General features: G+C 37.7%; 2 protein-coding genes across 7 annotated transcripts; one reads left to right on the forward strand and one right to left on the reverse strand.

The window, feature by feature from the left end:
- Nucleotides 1-334: 334 nt before the first annotated feature.
- On the reverse strand, nucleotides 335-7,948 carry sdhaf2 (succinate dehydrogenase complex assembly factor 2). 3 transcript variants are annotated; one of them, XR_013905529.1, is made up of 5 exons: nucleotides 7,606-7,783; nucleotides 6,096-6,319; nucleotides 5,589-5,698; nucleotides 3,399-3,588; nucleotides 335-1,253 (listed from the first exon to the last, which is right to left on the reverse strand). XR_013905529.1 is itself a non-coding variant. In XM_026167020.2 (4 exons), exons 1-4 carry the CDS (start codon nucleotides 7,630-7,632, stop codon nucleotides 3,458-3,460), a joined length of 492 nt encoding a protein of 163 aa, XP_026022805.1. In that variant the 5' UTR covers nucleotides 7,633-7,948; the 3' UTR covers nucleotides 3,166-3,457. The 3 variants fall into 3 exon arrangements, 1 of the variants encoding a protein (XP_026022805.1); XR_003272394.2 differs by lacking the exon at nucleotides 335-1,253 and adding an exon at nucleotides 3,166-3,294; XM_026167020.2 differs by lacking the exon at nucleotides 335-1,253 and having other exon boundaries at nucleotides 3,166-3,588; nucleotides 7,606-7,948.
- On the forward strand, nucleotides 7,690-14,426 carry LOC113022029 (cleavage and polyadenylation specificity factor subunit 7). 4 transcript variants are annotated; one of them, XM_080297648.1, is made up of 10 exons: nucleotides 7,690-7,826; nucleotides 8,266-8,436; nucleotides 8,860-9,063; nucleotides 10,065-10,168; nucleotides 10,260-10,405; nucleotides 10,504-10,840; nucleotides 11,047-11,150; nucleotides 12,235-12,379; nucleotides 12,504-12,830; nucleotides 14,022-14,426. In XM_080297648.1, exons 2-10 carry the CDS (start codon nucleotides 8,347-8,349, stop codon nucleotides 14,038-14,040), a joined length of 1,476 nt encoding a protein of 491 aa, XP_080153774.1. In that variant the 5' UTR covers nucleotides 7,690-7,826; nucleotides 8,266-8,346; the 3' UTR covers nucleotides 14,041-14,426. The 4 variants fall into 4 exon arrangements, with proteins under 4 accessions (XP_080153774.1, XP_026022783.1, XP_080153737.1 ...); XM_026166998.2 differs by lacking the exon at nucleotides 7,690-7,826 and adding an exon at nucleotides 7,932-8,067 and having other exon boundaries at nucleotides 12,504-12,844; XM_080297611.1 differs by lacking the exon at nucleotides 7,690-7,826 and adding an exon at nucleotides 7,932-8,067.
- Nucleotides 14,427-14,861: the final 435 nt, after the last annotated feature.

Genomic DNA, 14,861 nt, shown 5'->3' on the forward strand with positions numbered 1-14,861 from the left:
CAACATGTGCATTCAGAGATGCTCTTCTGCATACACTGGTTTTAATGAGTGCTTTTTTGAGCTACTGTTGCCTTCTAAGCAGTATGTCCATTCTCCTCTGACCTCTGGCATCAACAAGGCCTTTTTTATTCAGAGATCTTCGGCTTTCTGAATATTTTTCAAAATGTTTTTAGACCATCCGCTGTAAACCCCCAGAGACGTTGGTGTGGGAAAATCCCAGGAGATCAGCAGTCTATGAAATGCTCAGACTAGCCCGTCCAGCACCAAAAACGGTACCATGTTTCAAAGTCAATTAACCCCTTAAAGCCTGAAAATGAACTCATTGCCAGAAAGATTTAACTTTTTGAAAATGGAGAATTTATTGAACCATGTGACAAATTTGTTACAAAAAATGACATTTGCCACGTGATTGTGTGCTGCCTTGTGTGCTCCTCAGTGACTCTAAGCTGAATAACCAGTTAAGAAAATGGAATGCATTCATAATCCAATTTAATCAAAATTACAGAAGTATTGTCTGTTTTATGTACTTCAAGTTTGAGAAAAAAAGTAGCTGGCCTGAAGAACATTATGTATGAAAATAATACGCATGTAGCTCTAGCTTGAAGGGGAGTACCATAAATTAAATTGTTCTATGCAAGACCAACCTAAAGGTTTGCAATATGATTATCTATGTCAGTAAAATAACACAAACAATGTGGCTGGTTGGCTACCCAACCAACATCAAAATGCTATCTAACGTAACAGAGGTCTGTTTGCAAAGAGCTCTTAATGTGCAGTTTTCGTCCAAAGATGTCTAAAGAGTTTTGGGTGTTGATTCCATCCACCTCTGTGTAGAAGCTTAATTCCAAATACACATATCAGCAGATAAAATTTCAGTTAATTCATCCAATGGTGGAAATACATAAAATCACATTTGCTCCCTGCTTTCCTCTTCCTTCAGCTCAGGCAAACAACAACAACAACAAAAAAGAGGCTTGGTTTTAAGGGTAATTAACATGGATCTTTAGAATCGGCACTGATCTCTAGAATTAAGCAAATTGCCTGCTCTGCCTCCTACACACTAAACTGTCTCACTGCAAGTGTGCATGCATGTAATGATGACAGAGGGTGTTCAATTTACCAACTTATCTAACACTTCCGTCTTCAGAATAAAACCGGGCATGCCTCCTCGCTCGACACTTTTCTTATGCGCACAGCTCTCCAGCAGGCATTGGAAGACAAGAGGCGCACTAGGGGTGCTGCTGCAGGTGGTGCTGGTGGAATAAGGAAACAAAAGCACATGAGATTGAAATTCCAGGGGAGCAGAGGGTGACGGCAGTGCTGAGGATAAAACAGAGAGCTGTCACGACACGGGAAGCAGCAGTGGAGGATGACAGGAGCGGCGGGCTACAGATAGACACAGTGGGTGTGTGTGTGGGCAACTGATGAATATACACTCTAAACAAGCCTCAAAGCAATAAAGACCTGAATTGTGCTTCCCCTGCATGGGGGATCTTAAGGTGTTATTCTTTCTTTTAAGGCAAGGAATTGTGACACCAACAGTGGATCACATTCAGGTCTCTCGGCTGCAATGGTGATAAAAATATTGAGGTCATTTATGTGTAAGTGACAATGTAAAATGATTTTAATGGTTTCTTAAGTATAGTATTTAATGCACATGTATTAGGTGCATAATAAACTTTAGTAATGAATGTAAAAGGAGCTGTTTTATAAGAAAAAGACCCCAGTGTCATTCATATTATTACGTTATATTATCAATCACATTGAAATTGCTATTAGATTGAGTAATCACGTGTAGGCTGTCTTTTATTGTTAGAGCCAGTCACGGTGGATCTAGTTACTGCTATAAACTTTTTTCCTTGTCTTTGGACTTTTTTCCATGTTCTTACATAATTTAACATTTTTTGACAAGCATTAAACTAAGAAAAGAACAAAAAGAACCCAAAAAGTCTTTATATATATATATATATATATATATATATATATATCTGTCCATGTCGTTGGTTAAATAGATACCCATGCTTACCCAAGGCAAGAGTCAGGGTGCACCATGAATTGATCACTTCAGAGTAAACATAATAACTGGTAAATCTAACATGGATGTTTTTGAAATGTGCACAGAAAGCCTTAAAAGCACAAGGAGAACATGCAAATAATTCTGCACATACAAACCTCAGCCAATCAGAAGGTTCAAACACAACCTTTTCGGTGAGTGAACACTTGATCGCCTTTACACCCACTGCAAAAAGTGTATGTAGCATACTAGTTTAGCTTTCCTCTGAAATGGATAAAAGAAATAAACTTCATGGTTGAAGTATTGGTTAATTTCCATTCGCAATAAAGGTAAGCTCTGAGACAGATGGCAGTGAAACGGAAAAAAACCACACAGAGGGGAACCCTTCTGACATCATCTCGGTCTATTTTAGGAAAAGCTGACAATGTAACAAGTGAAGGTCATTCTTCCTCAACATATTCTCCCTTATTAAAGGAGAATATATTTGCCTCAGTCTCATGTCTGCCTTGTTTGTGTAACACCTTGGCTGCAAGTCATGTGTGCATTAATATTCGATGGACGTACACAGGAGGGCTTGTCATCTGTTTAGAGTCTGTGCACATCTCCTGGCCAGAGGGCATTTCCCTCCTGCACTCAGTACAAGGTTCCACTGGACAGACATGACACATAACTGGACAAAAAAAAAATGTTCCCCTTAGTCAATACATGCATATCTACTAGAAGGGGAGACAAAAAAAACCCAACCTTTTTTTGGTTTTAACCAATAATATATGTGGTTTGATTGCAAAACTCAGCTTGACAGAAAGTATTTTTACTGTAAATAAAGGCTTAAAAATACACAGCTTAAATTTAATTGTAATTTATTTAGATAGCTTATATTTTCACATTGCATCCTGCATTAAAAATAAGGTATGTGAGATATGTGTGGTTTCAGGCGAGCCATTCGCCACACTGAAATCAGCCGGAGCTTGAATTTGACACTGAAACTGAAGGGATCTGCTTCCCTCTGGTGTCTGTAAACCCACACTGCAGGCTGCACAACCTTCCTTATGTAACAATAGTGTCTATATTGTCAGTCATGGCTTCCTGCAGTCACGTGATCCAATACCGTGGCATTATAGGCACAATCACAGTCATGAATGACACAGCAATGCAAAGAGACAAGCATTAACATTTATTAAATAACCCACAATGTCAATAATAGGCACAGTAAAATTGATTTCCAAATCATCTTGCAGCCATTAGTCAAAGGTGGCTTCTTCAGTAAGCCTCTAGCAAACCTAGGAATTTGAATATACATCACTGAATCACACATTTATAATACAATATATTCAGAGCAAGTTTCAACTTCTGAAGCATTTCTGTAAAGATTTATTACACTCACATTCACTCCGAAACCCTCATTTAATGAGTCTCTGTAAAAGGCCTTGCAGGCCAAAGACCTCACTGGTTTTCTTTCTCCAAGTACTCCAAGCTGGGCGCGTCCAGCCTCTGTTCATGATTGCGGTTTTTTGTGAACTCCTTCAGCATATCCATGACCTCTCCTTGGTAGACGTCAGGGGTGGGCTGAGCCTCTGTAAGTATAAAAAGACCAGGATGCAAAGAGCATAAAATAAATAATCACCTCAGTCGATTTTAGAACAATATAGGAGCATAAAATTGAAACGGATGTAGGCTGATGGAACATATTTTGCCTCAGTGATAATAAGAAGATGCACAATATGCATCAACTGAAATAAGATCATTCCCTCTTCATCCCAATAGTACATCTATGTCACTTTGAAAATTCTGTTGATTAATTTCTAAATGTAAAAAAAAAAAAAAGGGGCATTTCAATTAATCACTTAGTAACAGCTTTGTAATTATTTGTCCCAGTCCTGTCAGAATTCCTGCAACAGTTTATTTGTCTAGAGATGCTGCCAGTTTGGTATGCTCAGGCTGTTCTCACAGTGATTTTGTTTTCAGCTGTTTTCACACACAAAAAGGCAAATGACCGGAACAAATTAGAGTAAATTACAAGAGTAAAAAGCCAAGTTATCCAGGAAAAGTAAATGAGTTCCAAGGATAAAGCTTAAAAACAGTAAGTGAAGTGTAGTTCATTTATAAGCACTGTTATAACAACAGCATCATCATCATCTATTATTCCAAATACAATTTATTATTTCTTATCTGTCAGTTAAAACAAACCAAAATAATAATAAATAATCATAGCCACTGGAGTTTTACACATTTTGTTGTTAGAAGGTGAAAACAAATTGACTTTTGCTGTTTTCTTTGTTGCTGCAAACAAGTCAAAGGCTTTTTAGATATCTGTAACTGAGTAATGTCTGGCCCCAAACTTCCATCTTCTGCTAACTTTAGTGCTTTAATGTGCAAGTTTATTTATCTGTGTAGCACTTTTTATACAGTCTCATTCATTGCTCATCTGAACTCAAACATCCTGCAACATAATAATAAGTAACAATAAAAGAAAAATCAATAATAATAATAATAATAACATTTTACTACAGTTGCCACTATTCTATTTTTTTTTACCATTTTATTTATCCTCATTTTGCAGCTATTTAGTTAAATTAATATTCTTGATATTTAAATTGAGCTATTTGTATAGATGTTAGACCTTTCTCTTATATTTTATTAACTTTGTAATATACTGCATAATTTAATTAGTTCAGTCTGTTAGTGTTATCGTCTTGGAGGGACTGTAACCCACATAATTTCCTTAGGGATTATTAAAGTATTCTGATTCTGACTGGCAACAGGTCAGTAGCATGATTGAGTATAAAAAGAGCATCTTAGAGAGGCAGATGATGAGAAGAGGTTCCTGAATCCGCACTAAACTGTGGAACACTTTCCGAATAATGTTCCTCAACGTAAAATTCCTAAGACTTGGAATATTTCATCATCTCCATCATGGCTTTGTAGCAGAAGAGCCCAGGTCCTTAGAGCATCGTGAAATGTAAAATATAACAAAAAAGAGCCAGGACTGTAAAACATCTAAATCCTAAATAAGACAAGAATGGGACAAGATTCCAGTCCTGAAAGTTCCCCAACGTTCTTCAAAGAAGAGAAAAAAAATGTTGCTGCTGAATCAAATTCAAAATAGCTGTATTTATGTTCTTCTTCAGAGTTTAAACATTTGAAATGTTTTCTATGGTCTACTCTGAATAAAACGTGGAGTAATGAGATTTGAAATCTGTTTGAACTTTATATTTCACACAGCGTTCCAGCTTTTTTGGATTTGGGGTCATAGAAGAATAGCTAATTACAACTATCAACAGAAGTGCTATTTGGTTTTAAAAATACATGTGGAGGGAGCTAACTGAAGGTGAGTTTGTAAAGACAGTCTTTTTTTTTTTTCATGTTGTAGCAGCATTCCCAACATTGTCATGGGTTGTAAGAGCAGCTGTAGGGAGGTGTTGGAGGACTTAATGAAGAGAGCTGAGTTTTGGGAAGACATTTGCAAAGCATTAAAAAATTAAAATCACTTCCAAAACAACTAAGAGCTAGAACAGAGACAAAACATGAAAATGAGTCTGCAAAATTAAAAAGAAAAACACTACTTGGCTCTCACCTGTTGCCCAATAGTAGATGTCCCAGTCGTTACTTGGTTCATTAATCAGCCTGTCATACTGCTTTAGCTGGTTCTCAGTCATTGTGTTCAGGTATCGCTTTGCAAAAAGGCTACAAGACAGAAAATTTATCAGGATCTGAAGCTTCCTTCCTGTTTTCTGAGAAAAAAATCCTTCACAATGATAAACAAAAACTTAAAAAACAGCTCTAATGATTGAAAATGCTTAAAATATTATTCTCACATATACAATGAAATTTTTACTATGAGACTGCACCAAAGCCTCATTTTAAACTCAAATGTTCTCAAGAATGTATTTAAAAATCAGTGATATGAATTATTGTCACTGATTGCATTTACACTGGATTTGATTAAGGAAGGAGCAAAGATCGATGGTAGGCAAACTTAAAACTGTGCTTAAAAAAATACTGGATGTAAACACATCCTTTAAAGCTGAGATGGATGAATGAACAACGCAGGTCACGGACAAAATCAGTACAATTCAGCAACCTTAGCAATATGCAGTTCTCCAACATGCCCCTCTTGCGGCTTTCGTAGAGAAGGCGGCGTCTCTTGATGTCGATGGGCTCGCTTGGATTTTCCTTCCAAGGGGGCAAAGGGATCTCAATCAGGTCAACCTTTGTGTCTTCGGGAGAGTCCCCGCGGTAACCACGAGATGACACCAGCCCTGTGATTGCTGGTCTCCAAGCAGCCTGACACATCCCGGTTACCAGCTGATGGGACAAGCACACATTAAAAGACACATGTGATAGGTAAAATAATCCACTGTGTCTTCTGAACGTGCTGAGTCAGTACATCCGATTATTCTAGTTACTAACAAACATTGTATTTGGGCAAGATTGTGGTAGCAATTATTATCTAAAAGCTAATACAGGCATTGGATCTACATGTTAAACTGCCATTACAGCTTAATAAGTTGCATGAGGAACAATTTAGAGACTGTGTTCTGCTGTTCGCATTTTTCAGCTGACATTGCATCACTGATAATTGTGAGTCATGCTGAGACTAAATATTCTTAAGTATTTTCAATTTATGTTCAGGTATCAGCATCCAACTTTATTTACCATTTTCTCATTTTATGATCTAGAATTTGTGTTTTCTGTTTAATTTAAATTGGCTTTCAGTCTTCCAATTTAAGTGTTATTGTTTCAAATGTTTCATTATTCATTTTATTTATATTTTTACATGTAGTGTTAGACATTATAATGCAAACAATGTCCTTCATTTACTCACAGGTAGACACATCACAATAAACATGTTCCATGCTTCCTCGTGCTTTTTGACAAATACGAGCAAACTGACTAAAACAAAGATCATCCCGCATTTCAGGTGTATATTTTATGCTTGAATGAATGGTAAGTAAGTATTGAGCGGCTTAGCAAAACAGGTAAAAAGACTGGAGTGAAAATGAGTGGGGTGGGGGGCTGGGGAATGTTAAAAAAAAAAATAAAAAAATGGAAAGACTTCCAAAAAGCTAGGAGAACTATTCCTGAAGGCCCTTTAACTCTATGGAAGCAAATTTGAAAGAAGTGAGGGTTGGTTCAAGGCTTTATAGTATAGTATATACCAATGCAAATCATATAATCTAAAACGTTTCTTTCTCCCCAGTTTCAGTTTTCGCTTTTAGCTATCTATAATAATATTATAATAACTATGATGGCTTGGAGTCCTAAAGATTTGCTGCTAAACTAAAATAAAGAAAGCAGGGGGTAATTGCATAATCTGAGACTCGGTGCACTGTTGTACAACTGTCCTCCAAGAGGACAACCTCTCTGCACCAGAGCTAAATCAACCCTGACAATAATAATGCCACATCCTCGCGAAATACTGAACCGTTTGTTTAATACAATTAAGTCTGTTACTGCGTCCTGTTATTGAACATTAAACGTACTAACGCTAAAAATGTTTAGAATTAGACGGCGAGCTCTGACGTTACGACGGCCACAGATTCGGATTTCAAGCAACAAATACACAAATGACGAATTACTCGCTAGCTCACCCTTTTCGCGACAATAGAAGAGAGCATTTTAACCCAGGTTCTTTTAAGGTCCACAAATTTGACGTATCCGTCTCCCCTGTCGAAATGTTTTTCTGCTGTCTGACAGAAATTACACAAGTACGGTCACAGGAAACTACCGGAGGGAGGGCTGTACACAGCCCACACGTGGTTTTGTTTAACTGCAGGAAAACGTAGCTGGCGTCACAGTTGGACCTTTAGAGGTTATATAGTTAATCTGTGTATTTATTTATTTTTCGTACTCAAAAACAAATGCATTAGCTAAATACATGCTTGACCCTTTACCAAAAACTAAACCAACTTGACTACAGGAACTAAAAGTCGATTGTTGTTTTCAGCCGGTGACTATGTCAGCTGCACCAACTGCCAGAGTAGCAACATTAGCTTAAGCTGATCAGAGAACGAATGAGAAGTAAACTGGTAGCTCGTGCTATGAAATACCTTGTATGTTTGTGAAAGTTTTCATCATAATTCAGCTTTCTTATCATTTATTTCCGCAGACTATATTTTCGGTTTGTCACACTCAGTTTTAGCCACAGTATGTTTATTTTAAGTCCAGCGGAACATTAACGTTAGCTAACAAAATAAGGAAAAGTGAAATTTCTGAATTCTAAAAGTGCATCCTTTGTGTTAATTTCTAAGGTGTGCATGTGCGAGCTGCACTTAAAACAAATAACAATTACTAGCTGGATTGCAAGTAATTAATTATCTTCGGCCCACGGGATGGCTGCTGCAGGACGAGAACATGCAGCTGGACCAAGCACCGAGGACAAAGATATAGATCTATATAGTGACCTGAATCAAAACGACGAGGTGAGTCTGGCATTGAAATCAATGCAAAAAAAAGGGTCAGTTTATGAAACGATCAAACATAATGTTTACTGAAACAATCGGTCAAAAATAAAACTGCGGTACATATCTTCCTAGAAGGAAGGTGCCACATCCTTTAATTTTTTTTAATTTTACGTTATCTAATACTGGAATATATGTTAGTATGTTTTTGAGCTACTTAAAACTCACCTATGACATGAAAAATACTTAACTAAAAGGATGAAATTTAACAAAGAACCGATTTGGAATAGTTTCTTTGGGCTTTAGTTGTATATTTCTTTAGTTAAATATTTTTTAAAAGACAAAATTAACAGAGTTTGTGTGTTGAAAAGTAAAGGTGATCCTATGCAGCATTGACAAGACTTTTGCCCACTGCTGTAATTATTCTTTTTCTATACTTCACAGGATTTGGATAGAATTGCAGAAGCAAATGAACTTTTTGATGCCGTTCTAACCGGTTCTGTTAACCAAGACAAGAATGTTGCTACCAAGGAGTCCTTACGTAAGGAGACATCAGCTAAGGAAGAGGATAAATCAACAGAAGCAAATACTCCAAAAAGAGCAAACTATCTAAGGAGACTTTCTGTATATGTTGGGCATTTCCCATGGGTGAGTTGAGTTTTGCATTGCCAATACATTTTCATCCATTTTAGAAACACTGTTAATACTTAAACATTACTGGAAAACAATAAATAATAATCTGATTTTAGATTCTTTATATAATGCCAAGACAGATAGCACACTATACCATGCTTGCCATTTGTTTACACAGTTAGCATTACTTTAGTAATTTTCCAGTTCTTCTCCAAATGTGTTAAAACATTTGGAGAAACTAGAAAAGGCTACATAGATACAGTAGATCAGCGGTCCCCAACCTTTTTTGCGCCACGGACCGGTTTATGCCCGACAATATTTTCATGGACCGGCCTTTAAGGTGTCGCGGATAAATACAACAAAATAAAACTTGTACCGGTACTGAAAAAAAGAAAATTTATTCATAACACACGTGAAAAGACCAAGGAAAACCCGAGTAAACGATAAAAACGATAACAAAATAACGCTGAAAACCGATAAAAACCCTGAAAAACATACATTTCACACCTGAGCCTTAACTCTCGCGGCCCGGTACCAAACGACTCACGGACCGGTACCGGTCCGAGGCCCGGGGACTGCTGCAGTAGATGATCTGTTATACCTATAAAGGGGTGGCATATGGGGTGGCTGTAGCTCAGGTGGCAGAGCAGGTCAGCCACTAATCAGAAGGTCGGTGGTTCGATCCCAGGCTGCCTCCTGGCTGCATGCCAAATATCCTTGGGTAAGATACTAACCCCATGTTTGCCTACTGGTGGTGGTCAGAGGGCCCGGTGGCGCCTGTGTCCAGCAGCCTTGCCTCTGTCAGTGCGCCGCAGGGCAGCTGTGGCTACAATGTAGCTTGCTATCGCCAGTGTGTGAATGGGTGAATGACTGAATGTAGTGTAAAGCGCTTTGGGGTCCTTAAGGACTAGAAAAGCGCTATACAAATGCAGGCCATTTACCATTTACCATAAAGTTGAATGACTTTCCCCCTACCAGTTTTTTTTTCTTTTTTACAAACCTTCTCATCCTTGCAGTGGGTAACTGAGAATGACCTAACATCTATGGCCAAAGGGTTGGGTGTGAAGAACATCGCAGACATCAAGTTTGCTGAGGACAGAAGTAATGGTGTGTCAAGAGGGTGAGTATTGTGTAAAATATAGAGAAACCTTTAAAAAATAAAGCATTTTTGTATTTTTCTTTTAAATTTTATCTCCTACTCTGTGATGCAGCTTTGCAGAAGTGGTGATAACGTCAGACGAGTCACTAAAACTAATGTTGGAAAAAGTACCACAGTGTAAAATCAACGGGGAAAGGATAGACTGTCGCTATGCCACTTGTCAGAACCTTGCTTTTTTTGAAGAGGAAGCAAACAAACGTAAGGGGAAGACGACTCTCACAACACCCTGATATTTAGTTTGTATTACTAAATGTCAGGATAACATTTTTCATGGAGATGTATTTTGTTTTTTTCAGGTGTACCCTTGCGAACTAACAAAGAAACCAAGGAATCTGATTCGTCAGATGAGATTCTCTCAGTATTATTAGCACAGAAGACCGCCCCGTCTGCTATACCTCCACTTTTTCCATCACATCCACTTGCTAACAGCTTTCCTCCATTACCCGGCCCTTCTTTTGGTCATCCACCTCCCCTGTTTCCACATATGCCACAAACAATCGCTCCGCTCATGGCAGCCCCGCTGTTCCCTCCTCATCCAGTCCCTGTCCCAAGCCACCCGTCTCTTGGTATGCATCCCACATACTTCAGCCCAGCACAGGATGGGCACAGCAGCAAAGCTTACAGCCAACAAACGTGAGAACACATTATTTAATTTTTTTAGCCACTGACACACTAAAGGCATTTACAGAGAGATCATATTAAACCTCCAGTGGAACGTGAACCAATGAGCAGGATACAGAGAGGCATAAATGAGAATAGAGATTACTTAGGACTAGAAGTTACAAAAAAGAAAACATTAAAACATTAGTTACTTTTACTAATAACTGCCTATTTTACAGAAACACACCTAAAAGTTCAGATCAACATTTGGAGGAGCTTATGAATAGAAACAGAACCATTGCCAGCAGTGCCATCACAAAAGCTGTGAGTGGTGCAACAGCTGGTAAGTATAAATGCATATGGGACACAGGGTTTTTTTTATGCTTATTATCAATGATTAACAGACAGTTGGAGAAACACTCAAAATGTAAAGTTGTTCCACACAACTTGCACTTGAATTAGGAAGCACACACATATCATAGTATATTTTTGTCTTAGATATAATTGGAATACATGTTTTTACTAGTGATAAAAAATAAATACCGTATTGTGTACATAAATCATTACAGACTTTATGCATTATTTGAAAGGCTCTGAAAATGCTGTTTTAATGCTAATCAGTCTGATCTCTGCAACAGTTCTAGTTCTTTGGTAGATTATTCCTATTTTTAAGGACATGACTTTTTATAGATAGTTTTTTTTTATTATTATTTTGGCCTGCCAGTTTTTTGTTTTTTTTTTTTGGTCTCCACTTCAGTTCAGTTTATTGAAAATACTGCAGTTGCAAAAATTACAAGAAAGACTGGCTCCTTTGAAGAAAGATACAAAGAATAATGAGTAACTCAAGAATTTAGTACATTTAGCATATTTGTGGCAAAATAAGAAAAACATGACTGTTTGGTTGTGGTTTAATCAGATTTGATTGTCAGCGCTTTTACAACACAATCTGTGTCTTTGGGACCTTTAGGTTTTTGGTTATGTTTTTCTAGCTTTGCACACTTTTAATTTCTACTTTCTTCAAACGTTTTGTTACCTCCTCTAGTTCTATCAGAGTGAAATAAGAGCCTTTCTTAGTTCTAACTATTTCTACTTGGGATTTGAGAGGAGTTTAAGATGAAGCTTCGGCTGGCACATTTAACAACATGCAGAGATTTATCCCAAAGCCCTCTCAGCCTTTTTTTGGCTGCGTGCTCTGGGTCTCTGTATACACATAGGTGAATCATCACCTCAGGCCAGGCTTTATGTCTTCTGACTCAACAAGCCTCCCTGCTGCTTCTGTTCCGAGATACTTTCCTATCTTTAATGAATTTTGTAGTAACTGTCGCCCATTTTCAAAAACTTTTTATTAAACCTAACCCTAGGAACTTTAAAGTGTTTCGTTACTAAACAAACAAATGCTTCTAATATCTCCCAAATTTCTACATCAGGAGACCTGCAGGTGGCCATGGAAACACTATTAACTGCCATTGCCATCATTAAGCAGTCCAGAGTGTATGGAGATGAGCGATGCCAGACGCTGGTCACATCACTCAAGGATTGTCTAGTCTCTATCCAGGGCAACTATGGCAACAGGTTTGTATAACTGCCTATCAAAACGCTGTCGTTGTTGTCCATATATGTATGTATATGAACTAATACTGAGGTTGGACCTAGCATTAGATTTCTTACTTTGTTACAAAACCATATTTCTTTTCAGTGAACAAAGTCGCTCTGGAAAAAGAGACCGGGACAGGAGTCGGGACAGAGAGCGAGAGCGGGACAGAGACAGGGAATGGAGCCGTGACCGAGACCGTGAAAGAGACCTGGAACGGAGTCGAGAGCGTAATAGAGACCGGGAACGGAGTCGTGGCAGAGAGCGCGATAGAGACTGGGACAGGAGTCGTGACAGAGAGCGTGATAGGGACTATTCTTCTGTCTGTGAAGATGCAGGAATGTCTCGAAGACACCTGGAGCACTCCTGGAGTGGAGAAAGGGAAAAGGCGTATTCACGGGAACGGGAAAGACACAGAGATCACAAAGACAGGTACCACTAATTAGGTAAGTTTTTCACTAATATTAATTTGTACACTACAATTATATTTTACCATCAATCAGTTTCACGTTTTTGGAATATCTACTATTTTTCCAGTAGACATTTTGACCTCTGATGGAAGGAAAGCCCAGGTGTGTTCCACATAGGTTGCATTCCGATATTGCTAACTCACTGGAACAACTTACTTGAACAAATGAGCCATTTTTTATTTCACCTTTTGTTTTTCTTATGGTGACAAAAAAAACACAAGTCGCCTGCTCTCAAGAAGTTCTGTCATCCGTGTTAGGTTTCTCATTACACAGTAATAAGTACAAAAAACTTAAATAAGACTTACATCTTTTAGTTTGTTCAGTAAACCTGATAATGCAGATTTATTCATGTAGAGCACAATAACTGTGCTTTACTTCCTTCAACCTTCAACAATTTGTTCAGGAATTTAGCAGCACTTTGTGCTGTGATGTAATAGTAGTTTATTATTTAGTGTCAGTTTTTTCATTTTGGTTTATAAATGTATAAAAGCTTCTTATAGCTAATATCTTCTCATATTAATAGTACTTTTCATCAGATCTGAGGCCTGTACTATGAAAAGAGGTAACTTCAGCAGTAAAGTTCACATCTGTCACTTATGGTTTAATATGAACTTAGAGAGATGGTTAAGTGTTACCTGAGTGTATGTTGTCCTGAGAGCAGGAGCTCCATTACATTTCATAAATGTTTGTAGAAGCAGTCTGCATGACTAGGTGCTTGATTTCATACATCTATGGTCATGGAAGTGATTGAATATCTGAATTTAAATATTTGGATTGGTGACTGGATCCTTCTGGCAGTTTACTGTATTATGTATGTGTATATGGTTCATAAAGTGAAACTCACTAAATTTACTATATTACAGTGGATCAATTTATTAAATCTGCCTGCACCAGACAGAGCACAGCTATATTTGATCAAGTAAAATGAAAACATTTTACTTGATCAAATGCAGAACTTTTAGTCAAGATATATGTAAGGGATTAGCACAAATACTGCTGTGTGAAACACCACAGGATGCATCCTAAAATGACAGAACCCATTTAGGAAATGTATTTCTGAAAACATACAAACATTTACTTTTATGTTTAGTATAGTGTAGGTCTGATTTGTAAAATTTGTGGATTTCAAAATGTATTATTTTCCCATCCCTAGACTGAAGTCCTGTGACTGAAGCAGAGCAAAGACAGGCCTTTTTTTTTTTGGGACAAAAGTAGAAGAATTCCAGATTAAACTACGGATATGCATCTTCTAAAGTCCAAGGTGTACTTTTTTTCTTTGAAGGTACTGAGTTTCTTTTCTTTTTTAAGTTCTCCAGGATCTGTAATTTTAGATAAAGACTGTAGAATTGTTGCTGGGACATCAACTTTCAAAGCTTGCATGCACAGAAGCGCCCCCTAATTTATGTAACTGTAAAATTTATCACTTTTTGTATTAAATGTACAAAAAAATATCCATAAACATAAATCCAAGTTGTTTTATCTGCTTACTGGGGACCACAAAAATCATTTAAACTGCCTCTGTTTGGACCACTGTTAACACATTAAAATGTAAAACTACTGAAAGTCTCGCTACAAGATTTATCATGCTGCTTGGTTTTAATGCATAGAACAAGTGTGGGGACTAAGCTTTGCAACTACACAAGACAGCAAAGGTATAAGCACATGTAGCAATGCCATCAACAGCTTTTATTTAGAAAAATGCATCACATTAATAACACAAACGCTCAAAACTTCAGCCTGCACAAAGTCCAAACAGTTCTTCTAGTTTTCATTTCTCCAATGGCGCATAATTCAGCAATTTCTCAATAAGATCCACGTGAGAAAGAAGCATCCTCCTGCAGCAGTACCTCTTCAGTCCCAGGGCATCCAGGGCGTCACTTGAGAAGGAAGAAGAACAAGTAATGTCAGAGCTAATGCATGATATCCTGAATGAATAAGTACATGGACATTACTGAACACACTGAGGAAAATGGTCTAAATGGCCTCATGCAAT

Source organism: Astatotilapia calliptera, chromosome 1 (genome assembly GCF_964374335.1).
Source record: "Astatotilapia calliptera chromosome 1, fAstCal68.1, whole genome shotgun sequence".
Taxonomy (NCBI): domain Eukaryota; kingdom Metazoa; phylum Chordata; class Actinopteri; order Cichliformes; family Cichlidae; genus Astatotilapia; species Astatotilapia calliptera.